This window comes from Notolepis coatsorum, assembly GCF_963971535.1.
Source record: "Notolepis coatsorum genome assembly, chromosome: 15".
In the NCBI taxonomy this organism is placed as follows: Eukaryota; Metazoa; Chordata; class Actinopteri; order Aulopiformes; family Paralepididae; genus Notolepis; species Notolepis coatsorum.
The window spans coordinates 5,064,945-5,089,597 of record NC_140179.1 but is presented as its reverse complement, the minus strand read 5'-3'; the positions used below and the strand labels follow the sequence as shown (position 1 = coordinate 5,089,597).

Here is a 24,653-nt window from a genome sequence, read left to right as displayed (position 1 = left end):
AAACTTTAATTCAGCAGCTGTTTAGGGGCAAGTTTAATTAAAAGCATGTTGGAAATAATGTATTTAATTTGTTTTATTTATGGTCTGGGGTCTTTGTTTAGCAAACCTAAAGCAGAACGAATAAAAACTCTATTCTTCAATATGGGTTAATTAAGTCACATCGTCAATCATCTCAATATTCATTGCATATTTTCCTCATATCGTGCAGCCTTACTCTAAAATAAAGTATTGTCTTGGAAAATATTATCATGTCCATGGATCTGTGTTAAATACATATTCTCTGTACAGTCTTGACTAGTTAATATAGGTTAACTAGCTACAGCTCAGACACTAGGGCGACAGTCTGACAGTGTTTCTTAAAACAACAGCCAAAGGGCCAGGAGATGTGACATGTCCAAGGTTCTTTTCGACTCCAGTTCTTGTGTGAGACATAACAAAGCCCTAGACCCATCTTTTGTTTTCATTTTCTCACTAGGGCATTTTTGTTTACCTTTCTGGTCAGATCTGTTATTAATTTTGTCATCTTTTGACGTCATGTCAACTTTGTACTTGGTAAGTCTGACCAAAGCTCTTTCTGGTCAGACGCTTGTGTGTCTGATTATAAACTAATCATATTATTTCTATGGCCATGGAAACAGATAATAAACTATGTTCTTTTTTATACAAATTGACTCATTCTGAATTTCTACAGCTTCACTGTTTGGCTGAAAAAAATCCACAACCGTATACTTACATATTCCTTGACGTTTTTGGTCTTGACAGCCTTGTAAGAGTAGTATGCAGGGTAGAGGGTCCCAAACACCAGCCTACACACACAAGACAACAGGTCAGCAAGACAACTCAAAACTGTGTGTGTGTGTGTGTGTGTGTGTGTGTGTGTGTGTGTGTGTGTGTGTGTGTGTGTGTGTGTGTGTGTGTGTGTGTGTGTGTCAGGTAGTCAGGTAGTCAGGCAGGTATTCAACAACACAACACAAACCTCTTAAGCTGCAACGTCCCTCATATGGGATGTTTTTCGGATTTTTTGCAACTGGCACTTTGGCGACCCCTAGTGGCTCGGGTGTGCATATTTTGTAATACAATATATATATCGAATTGAAGGCTTATTTGTTGCCTGTCGATAGCGACAAAATCTGTCAAAATCCGTTCAGCGGTTCTCGAGTTACATGCCAGTATTTTGAGGCTTGTGCAAAGTACACGGTATTGCGCAAAATACCACTCCCGACTCAGGCTGCAGTAGTTCCGTCAATCTAGATCCGATCTCGAAAATTATTGTGGATCGTTGTAGCCAATGAGTGTGGTTTTGCAATGATACCCCACATGGTAATCTAAATTAAAAAAATAAAAAACACAAAGAAACACGAAAACAGGAAGAGCAAAACAGCCGAATTAATTGAAGTCTATGAGAAAACTACGTTTTTCTTTGTACACAGTTTACCAAAATCACTCATAATCACTCATTTCTGAATGGATCTTTATGAAATTTGGATATGTACTACATAAGGCTTCAGGCTATGGCTCGGTCTGGATTTGTAATTGTAAGCCATAACACCTTCTGGGGAAATACTACCTCTGGACTACTAACTACTACAGAAAAACTGGAGTAACAAGTTTTTTTTACAACTCAAGTTCAGACCTAGGTAACTCTATTACTTTAGTACTAAAAGTGAATTTTTTTCAGAATGTAATCTTTCAAAAGAGACCAGGCTCATGGATGTGCTATAAGTATAAAGTATGTTGTTTTGGTTTGCAAAAAAAGTATGCAGCCCTCAAGTTCAAGTTAAAAAATTGCCACTTTTCTGCCCGCTTATAGATGAAGGGAGAAAGAGAAGTTGGCGGGAGAAAAGTCATGATACACCAGAAAACCACAGTGTCTAGAGCAGGGGTTCTCAAACTGTTTTATACACCGACCCCATTTTATTTAGGGATTTTTTTGGCGACCCCACACTTAATGTATCACATAATTGCAAACGTGGAAATAAGGAATATCAAAATAAAAGCACACGTTGTGGAACTTGATCATGCATATTTATTAGAAAATGAAATTACAGCACTATGTTATCAATGAAATGAATGAATATTATCAACAAAAGCAACGGAATTGTTTCTGTATATGCATTTCATAAAACAAGGCATATTTAGCCCAAATATGTTGCCAGAACATAAAAAAAAGAAGAAAAGTGCGTTCACATGCACTTTTCAAGGGTGTGCTTGTACATTTGAACAGTTCCATGATACGTGGCTGCGTTATGCTGAGAAAGAGGCGGAGATGCGCTTCTACTCTGAGGCGAGATCTGTATTTCTTTTTTATTAATGTCAGTGCCAAAAATCCAGCATCACAGAGGTATGTTGATGCAAAGGGGACAAGCTTTCTCTGCGCAGGATTACACAGCACTGGGTACTCGTTCCGGACTGATACCGAGAACTTTGCAAGGGCCTGTCCACAGTGAACTTTACTTTCTCGTCACACTAAATCAATTTGCGCCTCCTGCTCAGTAGGGTTGGGCATCGTTTGGATTTGAATGATTCCGGTTCCGATTCCGATTCTCCATATCGATTCCTGTTCTGAACGATTCTCGATTCCGATTCTTTGAGGTGCAGGTCACAGCTTATTTCGCAGGAGAATTTTTATCTTTTTGAAAATTTTACATTTTTTTCATACTATTCACATTTTCAGTTGACTTGATACAGTTTAATTTGGTTGCTGTACTGTAACTAGGGTATTAATTAACAAAGTAAAAAAAAAAAAAAAAAAATTTTAAAGAATCGAAATGCAGGTATGTTACTTCCGGTTCCAGAACCGGAAGTTAGGAACCGGTTCCTAATTAGAACCGGTTTTCGGTGCCCAACCCTACTGCTCAGACAGTGGGAGGCCTGTTGCGTCATGAACAGATCTAGGATCCAGTTGTCCAAATTGTCCGCGCTCAATGATTGTTCAATGAGCCCTTCTATGTGGCTACAGATGATGGGCTGCCTTCAAATAATTTTTGCAACATTCTGTTCCTCCAAAAAGCCATCAAGCTGAGTAAATACCCCAACATCTCAGCTGATTATCCTGGAGTGCCACAAACGGAGTTCCTTAATCCAGCTCGCCACTTTAGCCGCGAGTCCAAACAGGTCTGTGTGTCCCGACCTTGTTCAACGCATTGAGGCGGTCAAAGATGTCGGCTAGATATGCCAGCTGTGCCAGCCATTCATTATCAGCGCATTTCTCTGCCAATGGGTTGTTCTCGTCTGCGAGGAAAATCCACGCTTCTTCTCTCTCTTCGTGCTTCTGACTAGGGATCCGATATCGGTATCGGCCGCCGATATCAGTAAAATAGCTGGGATCGGGTATCGGTAAAAAAATATATATATTTTTTTATACATTTTATTTAATTTTTTATAATAAATAAAATAAGAAATAACCATTCAGTACATTTATATCTATGTGTTCATTTGTTACATTTAGTTTCACTAAGTTAGGAAAGTAATGTTTTAAGTCAAGCCTGATGTTGCCTTGCACAAAAGAATGATCCCAGTCTCTTCCACACAGTGACAGTGAGGCATACAGTTTATTAATTGAATGAATGAAGTTTATTTTCTGTCTTTGTTTACAACAAATCAAAAACACACTTGTGATCCTTTACAATTCTTAAAAACAAAAGATATTTTAATACGTGGATAACATTTTTATTTTTTGTACTTTTTTGGGGGGGGGAATTGGACAATGGGTATCGGATCGGTATCGGTATTGTCCGATACCCAAACCCAGGTATCGGTATCGGGACTGAAAAAGTCGGATCGGTGCATCCCTACTTCTGACAACAAACATTATCCATTGCGAGTGTCAAGGTTACACAGTACACAAACGACGAGACGTGGTCTCCACGATTATACATGCGCAGGATGTAGTGAGATGTGTATTGGAATACTGTGTCCACAGTATATCTAAGACAACACCTAGCTGCTGCTACTGAACCACAGTATATATAGACAACACCTAGCTGCTGCTACTGAACCACAGTATATATAGACAACACCTAGCTGCTGCTACAGTATATCTAAGACAACACCTAGCTGCTGCTACTGAACCACAGTATATATAGACAACACCTAGCTGCTGCTACAGTATATCTAAGACAACACCTAGCTGCTGCTACTGAACCACAGTGTATCTAAGACAACACCCAGCTGCTGCTACTGAACCACAGTGTATCTAAGACAACACCCAGCTGCTGCTACTGAACCACAGTGTATCTAAGACAACACCTAGCTGCTGCTACTGAACCACAGTGTATCTAAGACAACACCTAGCTGCTGCTACTGAACCACAGTGTATCTAAGACAACACCTAGCTGCTGCTACTGAACCACAGTGTATCTAAGACAACACCCAGCTGCTGCTACTGAACCACAGAGTATCTAAGACAACACCCAGCTGCTGCTACTGAACCACAGTGTATCTAAGACAACACCCAGCTGCTGCTACTGAACCACAGTATATATAGACAACACCTAGCTGCTGCTACTGAACCACAGTGTATCTAAGACAACACCTAGCTGCTGCTACTGAACCACAGTGTATCTAAGACAACACCCAGCTGCTGCTACTGAACCACAGAGTATCTAAGACAACACCTAGCTGCTGCTACTGAACCACAGTGTATCTAAGACAACACCTAGCTGCTGCTACTGAACCACAGTGTATCTAAGACAACACCCAGCTGCTGCTACTGAACCACAGAGTATCTAAGACAACACCTAGCTGCTGCTACTGAACCACAGTGTATCTAAGACAACACCCAGCTGCTGCTACTGAACCACAGTGTATCTAAGACAACACCCAGCTGCTGCTACTGAACCACAGTGTATCTAAGACAACACCTAGCTGCTGCTGCTACTGAACCACAGTGTATCTAAGACAACACCTAGCTGCTGCTACTGAACCACAGTGTATCTAAGACAACACCTAGCTGCTGCTACTGAACCACAGTGTATCTAAGACAACACCCAGCTGCTGCTACTGAACCACAGAGTATCTAAGACAACACCTAGCTGCTGCTACTGAACCACAGTGTATCTAAGACAACACCTAGCTGCTGCTACTGAACCACAGTGTATCTAAGACAACACCCAGCTGCTGCTACTGAACCACAGAGTATCTAAGACAACACCTAGCTGCTGCTACTGAACCACAGTGTATCTAAGACAACACCTAGCTGCTGCTACTGAACCACAGTGTATCTAAGACAACACCCAGCTGCTGCTACTGAACCACAGTATATCTAAGACAACACCTAGCTGCTGCTACTGAACCACAGAGTATCTAAGACAACACCCAGCTGCTGCTACTGAACCACAGAGTATCTAAGACAACACCTAGCTGCTGCTACTGAACCACAGTGTATCTAAGACAACACCCAGCTGCTGCTACTGAACCACAGTGTATCTAAGACAACACCTAGCTGCTGCTACTGAACCACAGTGTATAGAGACAACACCTAGCTGCTGCTACTGAACCACAGTGTATGTAAGACAACACCTAGCTGCTGCTGTGCCGACAGTAAACAAGAATGACATAATAAATTAAACACTGTCATGTGCAGTGCACCTACATTACTGTTGCATCGTCTGACGATAAGTAAACATGCTGTATGCGGTATGCCCAACATACAATTTCAACACAAGGCACAAACACACACCAGCTGTGGGGCTTACAGTGATGTGTCATCAATCATCCTTCTTATTGATCATCAACACTACTCAGAATGGCAATAAAAAGCTTGCATACCTTGTTAATTTGTCCCAAACATTGACATTGAGCATATCGCATTCAATATGTCCCTCATATCGTGCAGCGGGGGCCGTAATGCTTAGATATACGATATAATAGCTTAGATTATATATATTATATAATAGTTTAGATTATATATGATAGTTCAGTAGCAGTGGTGATGACAAGGGGTCATGTTATAAACTGCGTGTGTGTATATATATTATAAATATATATATACACACATAGGCCTGCCACGATAACAAATTTTGCTGGGCGATTAATTGCCCCCGAAAATATCGCGATAAGCGATATTATTGCGACCGGTTAGAGAATTTTTTTTTGAGAAATTTATTTCCCAAAACTTTTATTTTGAAGCCCACCGCTCCGTCTTTTCCGGTGTTTTAGACTTTTATTTTGAAGCCCACCGACCGGACCGGAAGTATTGTTGTTATTATCCTAGCTTGCTGATGCTGCTGGTGGACTGGGGCCAGCTAACGTTAGCTTGCTGATGCTACTACTACTTCGACATGCTGCTAATGGGCTGGGGCCAGCTAACGTTAGCTTGCTGATGCTGCTGGTAGATCGACATGCTGCTAGTGGACTGGGGCCAGCTAACGTTAGCTTGCTGATGCTACTACTACTTCGACATGCTGCTAATGGGCTGGGGCCAGCTAAAGTTAGCTTGCTGATGCTACTAGTAGATCGACATGAGCTAATGATAAAACAAATGTTGAGATTGTTGGTGAACAACTAACTTTAAGTTAGTTTTAACGTTAGCTACTAACGTTAAAACGCTAACGTTACACTACAAATAACGCTACTTGGTTAAAAGGAGCAACACTATTGAGAAATGTAGTTAAGCTATGTGGTGTTGCCCCACGGAGCTCCTGTGCTGTGCTCTCTGCTCTGTAGTAAAGCCAGCGGCCCGCCTCCCAACACGGACAGTGACTGACAAGGGGCACTGGTTCCGCCTCATTAAAACAAACGCGCAAATAGCAATTAATCGCGCCCGTCAAAATCATTGCATTAATTTTAATTATCGCGGCAATTAATCGATTTATTGCTTATCGCGGCAGGCCTATACACACATAGTATATAAACTCGTATTTCGATAGTATTTAGTAGAGCTCTGCCTAAAGTCACACATCAACGTTAGTAGGCTATAATAATCGATTATGTTCCGTCACTACATCGATGCAGAATCGTCCATGTCCGCATGATCGCATCGCAATGCATCTTAGAATCGAGAGATTTCCATACCCCTAGTATTTACTATTTAGAAGCATTACTTCTAAGACCTGGATCTATGGTTGTGTTGGTTTTATCCAGCTGTGTTAAATAGTGGCCATTCTGTTCATAATGGTGAACATAAAACGCCTGTCGATTGCATACCAAAATTTTAATTTAAATTGGACACTATTCTGGAACCATTTGTAGCAGATGCACAAGTCTGGCCTCTTTTGAAAGGAAAATCTTTCTGCACTCTGGCTTTAAAGATAGCAGACTTTAAGTACTATTGTCATGGAGTTAGAGAGGTTTGAACACACTGGGGAAAAAAAGTATTCATTTTCGTCTGAATTATTTTGCAAACAGATGCCTGCAGATCTATCTACTGTATAGTTATTAGCTGAAAACACTGCTGGGGCCATAGCCTGAAGTCTTACCTAGAACATGTCTAAACTCGATAACAATATCACAAAAATGTTTGTGTTTTACACATCTTTATGTAATGGTATGTTTAGCCGTTTTTCTTAGTGAATTAGTGAGAGGAGTCAACAAACACTACCTCAGTCCCCTCTCCCCCTCCGCTCTCTCGTCACATACACCACCCCTTCTCACCCACTTCTCACACAACTACAGACCAAGAACAGATCAGCGCAACAACAGATCAGCGCAACTTGAGCTCCGGAGAGAGGGGTTATCTTGCGTACGGTACACTTTACCAGTTTTACCACTTCTCTGCCTCAGAAAACCAACTCAATAAGATGTCGTTCGTTCGCTCAACCCACACACACAACACTGAGATTACCTGTAATTTAGCATAGCCTCATAGTGTGGCGAACACACACACCCTCTCTCTCTCTCTCTCAGTGAGTTGAGAAGTGAATGTGACAGAAAGATTGCAGAAGGCATGATCATATTTCATATCATAGATCATAGAGCAAAGGAGAGGAGAGGAGGAGAGCGGAGCAGAGAAGAGAGGAGACCGTCACAATATCAGACAAATCTAGTACTATCAGAATCAGGGCATCTGTGCTAGGGATGGGTACTAGGGATGTCCCGATCGCCTTTTTTTGCTTCCGATCCGATCCCGAGCATGTGATTTTAAATATCTATCGATCCGATCGTTTCCGATCCGATCTTTCACATTAGTAATCAATTTTGACGCATTTTTGTCAGAAACTAGAGCGAGACAAGCCCATCTGTTGCCTATAATAGTCCGGGGCGCGAGAGCGGAGGCTTTTATTATTACATTCACCCTGAGAAATGTGCTTCTGCTTCATATGAGAAATATTAAAAGTTTCAATATATGTTTGCACATTAGGATACATTCAGTGTTCGACTTACGTAATGGTCCATTCTGGTCTGAAACGGCGACGATAAACCTCAGTCACGTAACGTTATCCTCCAGGTGAAAATTTAGTCTGAAAACTTCGCCTCCAGCCTGCTGCTTCATGAATTTTTCCTCCACGCGGAATCTCCTCCTTGCAAACATTGCAACTGGCTTGACTTTATATTTTAAAATGCTTAGTTCCAAACCTCTGACATTAAGTCTAGCTGCTCAAGTCAGTGGATATTAACTGTGTTTCGGGAGCGACGTGTTGTTGTTGTGGTCGCGTGTAGCGTGTAGCGTCTAAATTAAAGGGAATGTTTGTTGCAACGGTGAAAATTAAAGGGGAATGTGTTTGTTGTGGATAATTATTCTGCTCTGTGTGACAATAAATACATTAATGATGATATATTATATGTAATTTAAAACCAAAACTAAGGCCTCCGTATGAGTTTAAGACGTGGACATGGTCATGTTTGTTGAATAAAAATTTTCTTTTTTTGACTGCCGATTTTTATTATAATTTTTTCCCGATCCCCGATACTCTGAAAAGCACGTGATCGACGCCGATTCCGATCACGTGATCGGATCGGGACATCCCTAATGGGTACCGAATTAGGTACTTTTGAGGTACCGAACCGAAACACGTCGGTACTACCGAGTATCGAATCAAGTGAGAAACCGAAAAGAAAATTAAAAAAAAATTAAAAAAAATATTTTTTATTGTTTTTTTTTTTATTTTTTTTACTTTTTTTTTTTACTTTTTTCTTTTCATGTCAACGTTTACACGCACAATATATGCTTACCTAGGATTTGACTTGATTCAACAACAAAGCAGTCGGAGCAATGACAAGCCGAAAACTGTCGAAATTGTAGTTATTTGAAGTTTGGATTTATTTTTTTACAACTGAGGTAGGTAAATTAAATTTCTTGAGATTAAAGTACCGAAAAAAGGTACCGTTGGGTACCGGTATCGATTCACAGGTACCGGTACCGGTATCGGTTCAAATGTGAAAGGTACCCATCCCTAATCTGTGCTCTAGGCCACAACAGTGTCCCAGCTTGCAGCACATATCTGGGCCACAGATTTCCCTACACAATTACAAGCTCATATTTACTCAAATCTCACAGCATGCACTCACACACCAAGGACAGCTACTTCAGTGTTTCTAGTACGAAAGCCCAACCCAACCCAACAAAAATCCACTTTCATAGCACCATCTCTGTAATTACTCCCACGATCAACTTCTTCTGATGAATTTCTATCAATTTCTATCAAATGCCTGTCTACTTCTCTGTGGCAGCTTTAGGCCCAACAAAATAAATTGTTTGGTTCCTGTTGGTTGTCAGTTAAGGCCATGGGTAGGTAGGGAATTTTTTTATTTTTTTTACAGCGACTATGGATAGGGAATTTCTTTATTTAATTAAAATTTGCACGACAACATGGATGCATGTACTCTAACGGTACACAAAAACCACGGTACGTACCTCGGTTTTGAAGTCAAGGTTCGGTACGGTTTTCGGTACAGCGGGGGAAAGTTTGGCTTTCCATGTTCCACTCAGGGGTGATGTAGTGTGCAGTAACTAATTGTACTTGTAGGGCTGTCAACGAATATTCTATATTGAAATTAATAATCGACTTGTTAAAAAAAAAAATAATAATAATAATAATATTAGATTGTGAAAAAAACAGCCCCCGGTGGACGGTAGTTAGTGGTTAACAATAACATACCGTTGTATTCATTTGGTACACTACACAGCCGTTCGGTACGGTACGGTACACACTGAAACTTGTTCGGTACGGTACGGATACACGTACCTTTACACCCCTAATGTACTCTGTACTCTGTTTAATATCCATAATACTAAAGGTTAAAATACAAAGACACTGTACTACAACAGTACAATGTACAAAGGTAGTAGTATTAATCAAATCAAATCAAATGTATTTGTAAGGCCCGACAACACACGTTAATGTCCCCATGGGCCGGACACGTCTTCTTTAAACAAGTCAAGAAGAAACATCACAATAAGTCAAGAACAAAACAAGAACACCATAAGGTCCAACAAATTTAAAATAAAGGCAAAATAAATAAATGCAACACTCCCAGACATACCCCATGCAAAACTCACTAAAACCTAGCAATAGGAAAAAATGCACCACAGGCAATGTGGAGGAGAGAAACCTTAGAAGGGCCATTCAAGGGGGGATCTCCCTTCTTAGATGTCGGTGATAGTAGTGTTGCAGACGGACAGTTGGTAAGCATGCACTCATGTATGTAGTGGAACACAGATGAGTGCATGCAATAGCAACTGAACATTTAGAAAAATTTATGATAAGAGCTGATAGCGATAGGATAGCAACTGAACATTTTGAAAGATTAAAGATAGAGCTGATAGCGGATCTATTTGAGGCACAGGGGCGGCGCAAAGAGGGTTGCGTCCTCCCCGTCTTAACACTTTGAGTGCCAGCCGACGAGATATCTCGTTTTTAATAGTTATATTTTTTATTAGCGATTTCCATTCATATTTCATCAATCTAGCCTCACGTTACCAGTGGGGATCTGTCTGAACTCGAATAGGGAAAATACCGCCCCCTATCGTCTCCCGGATGGTAATGCTTGCATTGGAATGGACTAAATGAAAATGGTTGAGAAAAGAAAAATCCGGAATCCACATTTTACTTCTCAGGCAAGTAACCCGAGCCGATTGGACTCATTGTGGACAGTCAGAACAGCATGGAATATATATTTCCAGTACCCAGCGTTGGATCAATAAACGCGATCGATATTTGGAATGGCGATCAGGAAATGGAATAATCTTTTTGGAGAACATTTGATCTGAGGTAAGGAATCTATTTTACCAGTATTGGGATAATCAGAGCTATTTTCACCTATATATCAGTGTGTGCCATATGTGTGTATGTGTGTGTCTGTGTGTGTGTGTGCGATCAGGAAAGAGAATTGATTTTTCAGCCCACTTCTATAGCGTGCATAAGTACACATATACTATCGATAATCTAGCGTTTATTTGAAAACGATTCATAAATAGGCCGAAAAATTACAACGTGTTTTGTGTATTCCAGTGTATTCCAGTAAAGGGTGTTTATCACAGAATCTTCTGAAATCTTCAAAAAACAAGCGTTTTTCAAAATGGTATAAAACAGAAATTAACTGATTAAAAAACAATCCGTTTCGACAATGTTGACTGCAATCAAGTCATTGAAAAGCGACGGCCACATTAGACACATAGCCATAATTTAAGATATAGTTTATGCGTTCGCAAATATGAGAGTTCTATCATTGAAGTGGGTGGTGGCATTCAAGGGGGTAAATAGGAAACGGAGGCCGGCACTGAAAGTGTTAATCACGGGACGTCCAACACTCCGGTCATCACTACGAGACTGCCGGAGACAGGGAGACAGGGGGGCACGCAGAGAGGGTCGCATCCTCCCAGTCTTCATCACGGGACATCCGACACTCCGGTCATCACTCCGGGACAGCCAGAGTTAAAAATGCCACCCCTAAAACTACTCACTAAATATCCTGACGTCAGAGAGTTGTGTAAATATTGTGAAATACTTGCTTTTTATATATTCTCATTATTGACATGGACTGCACTTTGACTAAGATTTAACTAAACTTTGTTAAAAAAAATTTAATAAAAGAAATATATATATATATATTTTTTTTTTTTACTCATAAAATACATTTGGGTTGCACCTAAATCGGCAGGGTCGGTCGGCAACCGGAACCAAACCATTTATTTTGCATGGCCTTATCAAATAAAATTAGAACAACCAGAAGAACGCGAAGTAAACATTTTGATCACAGTTGCAGCTATAAAAGTTTCCTCTTGGTGTTTCTTACCAGACCATATAAAAATAACTTTATTTGTATAGCACCTTTCATACAAGAATTGCAAGCTCAAAGTGCTTCACAGCAGCAGAAAAAGACAGGCATAAAATGAGCACAACATTGGCAGATCAATGGATAAAATGCAGACCCCCCGTTCCTCACTATTGAAACTCCACAAAACCGATTTGTCCTGAGTCTGTGCTATTTAGCGTAGCTTAGTTAGCAGCTAACGTTAGTTAAGGTGCTTTTTACCGCAACGTGGGCATACAGGAATGGCGAGGATGTTAGACGCATTTATTGGACCTGTTGCTCGTGGAGTTTTCATAGAAACAGCGTGACTCACCAGAGGAGTTGTCACAGGCTGTAGAACACAGGGCTGAAGAGCTAGATGTCATAGCTTCTAAAATTGAAGGTGGGGGGGCAACGGGCTCAGCCCCTCCCTTCTAGCTGGTGTGAAACACAGAAGTTATCATCAAATGCGAGTGAAATGCACATCTCTCCCTCCCTCCCTCCCTCCTTTCTTGGGCAGGGTGAAAGGCTTTATGGTGATGTCTTCAGATTGGAATGTATAGACGTTAAAGGGTCACCCTAACCATCCTGACAGACTTGTTCTTTATTCACTGATGAGGAATGGCATCTTGTATCCAGCAGGCCTTGGTGGACTATAGTTTAACCCTCTAAAGCCAAATAGACATGTTTTGCAAAACATTACATATCTTTGGAACCGTTTATGATAAAGAAAGACTCGCTCAGAAGTGCACAAAAGTACTACCTACAATATTGAAATATCTATATATCTATATCTATCTGTATCTAACTATATCTATATATATATATATACCTACCTGGGTTCCATCCTAGAGGCAAATCTTTCCTGTGACAAAATGGCATCCAATGTAATAAAAAAAGTCAACCAACGAACTCGTTTCTTGTACCGGATCTCCTCACTGGTAAACAAGAATACCCTGAAGACTCTAGCAGGAGCACTCATTCAAGGGTACTACGACTATGCTTGCACCTCATGGTACCAAAGCACCTCAAAGGCGCTAAAAACAAAATTACAAACATCTCAAAACAAACTGGTCAGACTACTGCTTGACCTTACTCCTAGAACCCACCTCACCCCTGCCCACTTTGACAACCTAGGATGGCTTAGAGTAGACGACAGAGTACAGCAACTTGCAATGGGCCTGGTCTACAAGATACACTACACGACCAAGGTACCCATGTACATGACTAAATACTTCCCAAAGGTCAGTGAATACCACGATCACAACACCAGAGGGAGCTCCACAAATCATGTTAAACCCAGATTCGGCTCAAACAAGGGACTAAACACGTTTAGCAATTATGCCACATCAATGTGGAACGCCCTACCCAAAGCTGTAAAGGAATGTGAATCTCTACCCACTTTCAAAAACACTCTCAAAAAACACCTACGGGAGACTGCAACTCGAAACTGGCCCCTGTAAATGTCCGAACACAACCCCCTCCAATGTACAGTAAATTACCAAGTATGGTCTTGTCAATAATCCAATGTACAGTGTTGTTTGTACAGTTGTACAGTGTCCCCCACCCACCCCTCCAACCCAACCCCCCCCCCACTCCTACCCAACCCCCCCCCCCCCCCCCCCATGTTTGATGTTTGGAACTATGGTTTGAAGTAGCCTACTGCTACTGTTGTATCGCCGTTGATGATTCATGATTGTGTGTAACTAATGCTATTATGCATAAGATGCAGCCAGAGAGGGACATTGATAGGAGCCCACAACAGAAAAGGGGGGCCTATATGATGGAGGGGCCTTTTGTGTGTGGTGGTGTGGTGTGTGTGTGTGTGTGTATATTGCAGGGAGATATTGGTCCAAATATGAACTATATATATTTTCACATATAGGTAAAAGAAACACCCAGAACAACAACAGAAGTGAACTGCCACCTGGTGATATTCGATCGTCATTGCAATTCCAACGTAGGTAGATGAATCATAGACATGGGGGACCCTGATGTAAACAAGACGAAAGTCTTTCTCTGGTCTGCATCCCCTTAACAATTGTATGTATTGAGCTGTACTGTACTGTACCCATTCTGCAATCTGTTAATAAACTTTTCAATCAATCAATCAATCAAACAGAGGGCTCCGGGTGACCGTATAGAACGCGGATCAAAGGAAACTATCAAAGGATCAAAACCCGAGTATACACAGGTTTCTGGCGCTCAACCATTGGCCCGACTACTCGGGTATGGCTGTGAAAGAGTTATGGTCTTAATAGACTATAGTTAAATAAAGGGTTAAATATGATTTATATGTCCTGATAGGTGTTCTTCACTCACTCTCAGTCGAGTTCATTGTTAATGAATTCCAGGTTCTCAGATAAACTGAGTGAAAACTGGAAGAATGAAGCCAGCCCTGATCTAGAGCATGACCGATTAATCAGTCAGCTGATTTAATCATAATTAGTATTTAGTTATGATACTCCGTCACTGTTTACAATACTCTCATATATATTTTACTCCCTAATATGTGCATTGGCCACAATAATCCAGTATTGGTCGGGCTCTAATGAGTTCTGCTGGGAAACAGAGAACGCTAGTGTCCTCCACGGATTCTTCTCGCATGTCTTGTGACGACCAGGCAGACAAGCTACTCTGCCATAAGGATTAGGCTGCAGAACATTCCTGTTTCCAATACACACACAGTGCCTGCCCAGTGCCCACCACAATATCAGACAGACAGACCCACCACAATATCAGACAGACAGACTCACCACAATATCACAGACCCACCACAATATCAGACAGACCCACCACAATATCAGACAGACCCACCACAATATCAGACAGACAGACAGACCCACCACAATATCAGACAGACAGACCCACCACAATATCAGACAGACAGACCCACCACAATATCAGACAGACAGACCCACCACAATATCAGACGGACAGACCCACCACATGTTACATGACATGTTAAGATGTTACTGTGTCAGTCTGTGGAGGGTCTGTTTTGATTGATTGATTGAAAAGTTTATTAACAGATTGCAGAATGGGTACAGTACAGTACAGCTCAATACATACAATTGTTAAGGGGATGCAGACCAGAGAAAGACTTTCGTCTTGTTTACATCAGGGTCCCCCATTTTCAATTCATCATAACATATATGACATACATGACATACAGATAGACAGTAGCTACATCTATACATTTATGACATATCAGATTTGCAAATACAGTACTGTTTGTGATACAAAAGTGTCCAGAAAAGGAGTGTATATACATTTGGCGTAGAAACTGTACATTGGAGGAGGTTGGATGGGTGGGGTGGGGTTGGGTGGGTTGGGTGAGGGCTGTACATTGGAGGTGGGGGGGGGGGGGGGGGGGTTGGGTAGGGGACACACACACATTTTACACTGTACATTGGAATACTGACAAAGCCTTACTTGGTCATTTACTGTACAACTAGGTTAGGACATTTGTAGGGGCCAGTTTCGAATTGCAGTCTCACGTAGGTGTTTTTTGAGAGTGTTTTTGAAAGTGGGTAGTGATTCACATTCCTTTACAGCTTTAGGTAGGGCGTTCCACATTGATGTGGCATAATTGCGAAACGTGTTTAGTCCCTTGTTTGAGCCGAATCTGGGTTTTACATGATTTGTGGAGCTCCCTCTGGTGTTGTGATCGTGGTATTCACTGACCTTTGGGAAGTATTTTGACATGTACATGGGTACCTTGGTCGCGTAGTGTATCTTGTAGACCAGGCCCATTGCAAGTTGCTGTACTCTGTCGTCTACTCTAAGCCATCCTAGGTTGTCAAAGTGGGCAGGGGTGAGGTGGGTTCTGGGAGTCAGGTCAAGTAGTAGTCTGACTAGCTTGTCTACTCTAGATGTTGTTAAGATGTTACTGTGTCAGTCTGTGGAGGGTCTGTCTAGATGTTAAGATGTTACTGAGTCAGTCTGTGGTAGTCTGTCTAGATCAGCGGTTCTCAAACTACGGGTCGCGACCCAAAGTGGGGTCGTAGGTTATTATTATGACAGTGAGTGTGGTCGCGTGGCAAAAAGAAAACTATAGATAGTTTTCCACCCAGCAGCTGTGTGTATTTGCCATGTCTCGCCCCTTCTTCAATGGAGGCTGACACCGTATTCCAATACACATCTCACTACACCCTGCGCATTTATAATCGCGGGAGGGGGGTCTGGTCTTTTGTGTGTAACCTGGAGTCGCAATGGATAGGTTTGTTGTCAGAAGCTTTGCTGGTTGGCCGCGATGAAATGGGCTCTGCCTCTGCGCATAACCAGCTGCTATACCACACTGAAGTGAGGTGGCTATCTCGAGGAGTATTCGCCTTTGTTAACTCTGAGAAGAAACATGGATTTTCCATTAGCAGAGAAATGTGCTGATAATGAGCTGGAAACTCCGTTAGTGGCACTCCAGGATAATCAGCAGAGATTTGGGGGTATTTACTCAGCTTGATGGCTTTTTGTATCTACCAGAATGCAGGAGGCGCTCAATGATCTTTCGTGTGACGAGCTACTGAAAGTCAAGTTCACTGGACAGCTCCTCGCAAAGTTCTGGACATCAGTCCGGAACGAGTACCCAGTGTTGTGTAATGCTGCGCTGATAAAGCTTGTCCCCTTTGCATCAACCTCTGTGAGGGCGGATTTTCAGAGTAGGAGCGGATCTCTGCCAAAGCGCACGTGAGCGCATTTTCTTTTCATGTTCTGGCAACATATTTTGGCTAAATATGCCTCGTTTTATAAATGTGTATACAGAAAAAATTCCATTGCTTTTGTTGATAATATTCATTCATTTTATTGATAACATAGTGCTGTAATTTCATTTTCTAAACAACGTGTACTTTTATTTTGATATTCCTTATTTAAATATAAAAAAAATCCAAAATAAAATGGGGTCGCGGTATAAAAAAGTTTGAGAACCCCTGGTCTAGATGTTGTTAAGATGTTACTGTGTCAGTCTGTGAGGGTCTGTCTAGAATCTATTTAGAATCTAGAATCTATTCTATCTAGAATCTGAATCTATTTGGTTATTATTTATTTCATAAAGTGTTATTTATTTCATTAATAGTGTTATTATTTATTTCCTGACTTTTTTTCTGTGAAGATCCCGGAAAGGGTTATTAATATTTGGTTATGTGTGGCTTCCTGAAAAACAATAAATGTTTATGTTTAGGCACCCCTGCGATCGTCACACTTTTTCTGTTACAAACTGACCCCGGCCCCCACCAGAGAAGGGACAAGTTATGTGGCCCTCACAGGAAAAAGTTTGGGGACCCCTGGTCTAGATGTTAAGATGTTACTGTGTCAGTCTGTGGAGGGTCTGTCTAGATGTTGTTAAGATGTTACTGTGTCAGTCTGTGGAGGGTCTGTCTAGATGTTGTTAAGATGTTACTGTGTCAGTCTGTGGAGGGTCTGTCTAGATGTTGTTAAGATGTTACTGTGTCAGTCTGTGGAGGGTCTGTCTAGGGTGCGTCAGGATAGTCAGGTATTCTGTGAGTTTGTCCTGAGACATTAAAACAGCGTCAGTGTGAAGGTGTCTCTGTAGAGGAAGCACAGCAGCTCGTCTGCCCTCGTTCTGTCTGATGTACTTCTACGTTAATTATTACATGGATGTTTTCTTGTGTCATGGTGTTTTAAGTTAATGTTAGTTAAATGTACTTATAATATATAGGGGGTCAATCTAGACAAGCTAAACTATTTTATAATTTACAGTCTGGGTCTGGCTGGCATACAGGAACACATAGGCCTAAATCTAGAGGCATAGCTCGGGAATAGATCCAACATTGAGTGCTCTCTGATTTCATGTTAGCACTAGCAGCCCATCTATGTAAATAAGCGGTACTGGCATAGATCTATGTTTAAAGAAAGATGATGGAGATCCGTTGGCCCACTTGAATTTCAATTGGCCGGTAAATATAAATCTTGACGGCCATCTTGGGAGGTGATTCTTTTTTTGTATTATTACATTGAATTAGAAAATGTTGGTGAATGTCAGTCGAACATGCGTCAGTGAGTGGCAGACTCGCTGAATACTACAACCCCCTCTCTTGCAACACACGCGCAATAATCACACAAAGCCCTTTGTTGCCGTAGAGGCAACGGTGAAACAGATGTCCCTTAGGAAAGTGTCAATACGGTACAAGGGCCGTCCCAAAAAAGCAACGTGGGACAAGATAACAGGTGAGTTTAACGTGGTGTCAGGAGAGGAGTGCACGGCGGCTGAAGTGAAAAAGAAATCAGTCTAAGAGAGAGTTTATTGATCCCTCTGGGTCAATAAAGTACTTCTATTCTATTCTATAAAAAATAAAACAATCGCAAAAATGGGAGAGAGTTAGAGCCATATGAAATCCGTTTTATTATTTTCCAAATTCCATTTAATTTTTTCCCAAATTCCATTTTTTCCGTTTTAATATTTCAGAATTCTGTATTTTGCTTTTTATGCTCATTTTACCATCAGAAATAGTGTCTAATAAGTGGGAATGAATAAATGTCCACAATTGAATAAGATATAACAGTCCATTTAATGTTTTTAAGTGCTGCAACTCAGAAATACAGTTCAATTTTACACAATATTTTTCAATTAATATTGTGACAAAATAAAAATACATATTTCAAGTGTAAACAATAGATACAGCTAGCTACTACTGACATTATCACAATGACAATGTCAGTAACCTAGCTATATCTATTATATTGTGATGAAATATAGTAATGCATAATTTAGGCACCTTTAGTTTAGTTTATTTCGTTTATAAAGGACAGTGTATAATGACAATCGTTTGCATTAAACAAATGGATGGGTGCACTAGATTTAGCAAGAAGCTATCATTTCCATCTATAGTCCTATGTACTGTAACGTTTCATAGCTATTTAAGTTTATTTAGATTATAAAGGGCAGTGTATAATGACAATCGTTTGCATTAAACAAATTGATGGGTGCACCAGATTTAGCTAGAACTTCTAGAAGCTATCATTTCCATCTATAGTCCTATAACGTTACATAGCTATTTAAGTGTATTTAGTTTATAAAGGGCAGTGTATAATGACAATCGTTTGCATTAAACAAATGGATGGGTGCACTAGATTTAGCTAGAAGCTATCATGACCTAACGTTATAGCTATTTATTTTTTTGCGGGTCCAGTCCACGGAACGTTGACAGAATTAGCAAAACACCTTATCACCGGAGGCATAAAAGTCATTAGGATACTGCTCTGCTCTGAATTTAGGGTTTAGTGTGGTATTTCGTAGCTTTTTGGATGCTGTTAATACCGGAGCAGCTACACGCTTGGACATTGCTGTGTTGTTGTGAAGCAGTGTGGAAGTGACGCGCGCGGTGTAACACGCTTTAGCGTCCCGGTCATGTTTGCTTTGCACCAAACGTTCCACCGTTATCCCGAAAACGGAATTACAGTCCAAATTATGGCAAATTCTGCAATATTCCACGTTTTACAGGTAATTCCATTTTTATTGCTCAATTCCGCGATTCCGTCCGCGATTCCGTGATCGCGGATTTCATATGGCTGAGATACTAGTCAGTTGTCACTGGAGGAAGAACAGTCAGCTCAGGGTTGTCTGAGGTGTGTCGGTGTTTGTTCAGCAGTCTGACGCTGCGCTCGGCGGTGGAGTGAGTGCACGTGTGGCTCTCGTTGTTGGCCACCTCCTGCTCCGTCTTGGGAAGGGCCAGAGCCTTCTACAAAAAAAGAGAGACCTACTCCTATCCGAGCTCCGGGAGGGTCATCAAGGAGAAGCCGCCTATTCTCAGTCCTTGCCCCACAATGGTGGAATGAACTACCCACCCCAGTTAGGACAGCCGAAAGCCATCCAATCTTTTGCTGTCGACTAAAGACGCACTTATTCAACCATTATCTGAAATTAATATTTTTTTTAAATATCTAACCCTAACTAACCTTACTGTCATGCACTTGTCCTAATAAACTAACCTACACTGTAGCACTCAACACTTTGATGAACATTGTTACTCAGCTGATAGAGTTGTATCCTTCCTGATGACTTGTCGTACAGAACTTGTAAGTCACTTTGGATAAAAGTGTCAGCTAAATGACTAAATGTAATTATGTCTATATGTACTATGCACTCAAGACAGTAGCACCAACGTTCAACACCGTTTGGCGAACATTGTTACTTAGCTGAAAGAGTTAAGTAATGTAAGTAAGTAATGTTTATTTATATAGCACCTTTCACAGACCAGGGTCACAAAGTGCTTCACTACATCAGTAAAGTGCAAAGATAGCAGCATGGTAAAGAAAAGTAATTAAAAACTTGAAAGAACAGGAAAAACAAAACAGATAAAAAGACATAAAAGACAGTTAGCCAAACGTCTTTAGCTGCTTTTTAAAGGCGTTTACCGAGACCACCGATCTTAGGTCCAGAGGCAGAGCATTCCATAGCCTGGGGGCCACGGTTTCCAAGGCTTTAATCTAGACCGGGGGCCAGCCAGCAAGCCCTGGTCAGACGACCTGAGCCATCTACTCGTGGAGTAAGGACGCAGTAGGTCGCTGATGTAGGTGCTCTGTGGGTGATGATGACCAGAACCTTAAAGTGAATTCTAAATTTGATGGGGAGCCAGTGAAGGGAAACTAAGATGGGAGTGATGTGGCAGTACTTTCTGGACCTAGTCAGCAGCCTTGTGGCTGAATTCTGGACCATTTGTACCCTTCCTGCTGACCCGTTGTACATGTGTAAGTCACTTTGGATAAAAGTGTCAGCTGGATGACTAAATGTAAAATGTTAATCTAATTTTGATCAGTCGCAAATTGCTTTCACGTTGCCTGTGGATTCTGTGTGCACACAGTCCTGAGGTTGCATGCTCTTATAAGGAGCTGGTGGGACATTTAAGAACCATTTAAGAATCAGTGGCATTCTTCATTCTGGGGAGGGCAGCTGAGACATTTTCTCAGGTTCATGAATCCAGTGGGGATCTTTCTTTTTGTTCTTACGAAGTTTGTAAGAAGATATTTAAGAAGACACTTACGGAAATGTTCAAGAATGAGGTCCATTGTTATTATTATTTTTTTTTGTATCCACTTTCTCCTTATTTTTCTCCCGTCCCAATTTCATATAGCCAATTCTCCCCTCCCCTGTTTTTTTAACGTTGCTAGACTATGCCTCCCACTGGTCGCTCGTAGTGAGGATAGTCAAGTCAAGAGTCAATAGTTTTATTTATCACGGCATACAAGTATACAATGAAATGCGGGATACAATGAAATGCAGGATAGAAGCCTTGCATCACGTGTCCCGTCCGGTACACGAGGAGGCAGCCTGTCGCATCTTTTCACCAGACAGCGAGGACTCTCAGTGGCGAGGAGTAACGCGTGGGAGGCTCACGCTGCCCCCGATACTTCCTGTCTCTGCTGTACACAGGCGTCACCCAACCGACCTGTAGGAGTCGCTGTCCACAACGTCTGATGCCCACCCACCGGCTTTCCCACCCCCTAATACTGCCAATTGTGTTAGTATGAACGACCAGCCAAGCCGGAAGCAACGGCTCGAACCCAGCATATCCTGCGTTAGTGGCGAGCGCCTTGCCCACTGCGCCACTTAGCCGCCCTACCTATTCTATATTGTATAATAATATTTCAAATTGCATTGGTCCGGATGGGAGAATTCAGTACTGTATCTACAGAACCTTCTGTTTAATCATCTTCCCTTTATTAATTTCCTTAGATTTTTTTCACCCATCGACTTTCCACCCGCTACCTCTGCCAATTGAGATAGTGTGACGACTGGCCCAAGCCGGAGGCAACGCTGACTCGGGGAGTCGAGACCGGAGTCTCTTGCATTGGTGACGAGCGCAATCTCCGCTACGCCACCCCCCAGTTATTATTTCTTATGTGACTAGTTATTTAAATTCCTAAAATATGTTTCCTAATACACTTTGATTTCTTTGATTTTACTTATTTATTTTGTATTTTGGTGTCATGTACTCAAACCTCAGAGGCTTATACACACACAGGCTTATAAAACACCACGTACAGTGACACCTCTGGATCACAAACAACATGCTTTGTCTCCTCCTCAATATGCAAGAAGTACGTTAATGTTTTCCAGTCAGCCACTCAGAAAGAAACACCGGACTGTGTTCTAACAGTCTGCTAGGCAGGAAAGCCTTGCTGGATAAGAGAGGAAAGGAGGGGTAGATGATAGATATGTCTGTACTGTACTGCTGCTCCTCCCACCTGGACGACGGTCCACAAACAGTCAAACACATTACCAACCTCTTGGGGAGGAGGGTTATGTAACTCGGACTACAGGAGAGAGAAAGAACACGAGACTGAGACGAAGAGAGAACGAGTCACAGAGGGACAAAAAGGCTGTGAGAGAGATAGAGAAATAATGCAGAGGAAAGTAGAGAGATGAAGAAAGGAAACAGAGGGAAGGGTAGAGAAAGAAGAATCCGAAAGAGAGAACTAGATAAGAGGGTTTTCAAAGAAGAAAGAACAACTCTGCCTCAATATGTTCCTCTCATTCAGCTTTACTGACAACGTTGTAACATTACTGTTACTGGACAACCCCCCCCCCCCTCTCTCTCTCTCTTATTTGACCACCTCCCTCTCTCTCTCTCTAATTGTGTGGCTATCAGGTTGCCGGTTAAGTTATTTATTTTGTACCCAGGGACAGTGCACATTAATCAACATCTTGAGTTTCCACATCAATGTAAATGTGCCAGAATTAGCTAATGAGCTCGTTTTCATATGTAGTCCCTGCCTACCAAATAAATAAAATACCTTCTTGACTGAACACACCTTGATCAGAGGACGTGTTGGGACCTGATCAATCCACCTTGTGTGTCATTGGTTAGTGTTGAGTCACCAAGTCAATAAGCTAACTTTAGTTAGTTAGCTGCTAAAGCAACAATAACACAAACAATAAGCTAACATTAGTTAGTTAGCTACTATTAGGTATGCTGCTAAGACAACAATAACACAAACAATAAGCTAACATTAGTTAGTTAGCTACTATTAGGTATGCTGCTAAAGCAACAATAACACAACAATAAGCTAACATTAGTTAGTTAGCTACTATTAGGTATGCTGCTAAAGCAACAATAACACAACAATAAGCTAACATTAGTTAGTTAGCTACTATTAGGTATGCTGCTAAAGCAACAATAACACAACAATAAGATAACATTAGTTAGTTAGTTACTATTAGGTATGCTGCTAAAGCAACAATAACACAACAATAAGCTAACAATTTAGTTAGTTAGCTGACATTCATTATCCTGCTAAACCAACAACAATAGAAAAATAAGCTAATTTTAGTTAATTAGCAGCTAAACCAACTATAACACAACAATAAGCTAACATTAGTTAGTTAGTTAGTTACCCTGCTAAACCAACAATAACACAGCCAGCAGCCAAGATAATCACAACAAGGCGACTATCAAACAACAGTAATTATACTTCAATTGTATCTGGATAGCTTGGGTTAGTTGATTCACACAGCAAGGTAGTTTTAATAAACACTCCAACAGGTAACGTTAGCTAACTGCTAACTGCTAACCTTTACAGTTATTAGCCCGAGGGAGCTAACGAGCTGCTAACACAACAACACAGATACGCGTCAACTTGTCCTTGAACATCCAAACAAACATCACTTTAACTGAATGATGTAAACGCTTTATAAAGTGTCATGTTAACTCACACCACGGATCTGGAGATGATCCAGGACACCATGTCGCCTCCCTCCTCGGTGTGGAAGCAGAGAAGAGAAGAGGAAGGCACCCACTAACTCCACACTTAACCTTACTAAACTAGAGAACTTGCAGTGGTTTAAGTCTGTTGTCTTTGTCCAACTTTTCTTGTATTATGTTCCTTTTTCATCGGTCCTTCCTCACAGCACTGTATATGTCTGTCTCTCTCTCCTTCTCTCTCTCTCTCCCCCTCTCCTTCTCTCCTGTCTCCTCTCTTCACTCTGCTCCTCCCAATAGTATGCAGCTGCAGAGCCGCAGAGCCAGACCACCCAATGGCTGATTTGGAGTATTGCACAGCGGGAGGGCACAGCTGTGGGCACAGCTGAGGGCACAGCTGTGAGATCCGCGCGAGGCCCCCCCCCCCCCGGCCCCTCCCAATGTAGTCTCCTCCCCCTCGTTAAATTAAATTAATCAGATACCTGGTTGAAAGTGAAATGCTGTGAACATCCCTGCATTAAATGAATGGAAGTGTAAGACAAATTCAGTATAAATTCACTTTATGTAGTAGTATAGCATTAACATGTTCATATTTATTGAAATCTTACAATGCGTACATAAATGTTATGATGAATTGAAAATGGGGGAAGAAGTCCTTCTCTGGTCTGCATTCCCTTAACAATTGTGTATTGCGCCATACTGTATTGTACCCATTCTGCAATCTGTTAAAGTTAGCAATCAATCAATGTATTACCATAGTGTCTTTATACCTTCATCACTGTACATATTAATACTACAACTCAAGAAGAATCAAGAGGTTTATTT

General features: G+C 41.3%; 1 protein-coding gene across 1 annotated transcript in view; it reads right to left on the bottom strand.

The window, feature by feature from the left end:
* Positions 1-24,110, bottom strand: part of reep3b (receptor accessory protein 3b) — a 47,579-nt gene extending 23,469 nt beyond the window's left edge. Inside the window, exons 1-2 of the mRNA XM_084330888.1 lie at positions 23,843-24,110; positions 734-806 (exon numbers count right to left, since the gene is read on the bottom strand). Of these exons, the coding sequence (XP_084187014.1) occupies positions 734-806; positions 23,843-23,874 (105 nt within the window). The 5' untranslated portion in view covers positions 23,875-24,110. The remainder of the gene's footprint in view (positions 1-733; positions 807-23,842) is intronic.
* Positions 24,111-24,653: the final 543 nt, after the last annotated feature.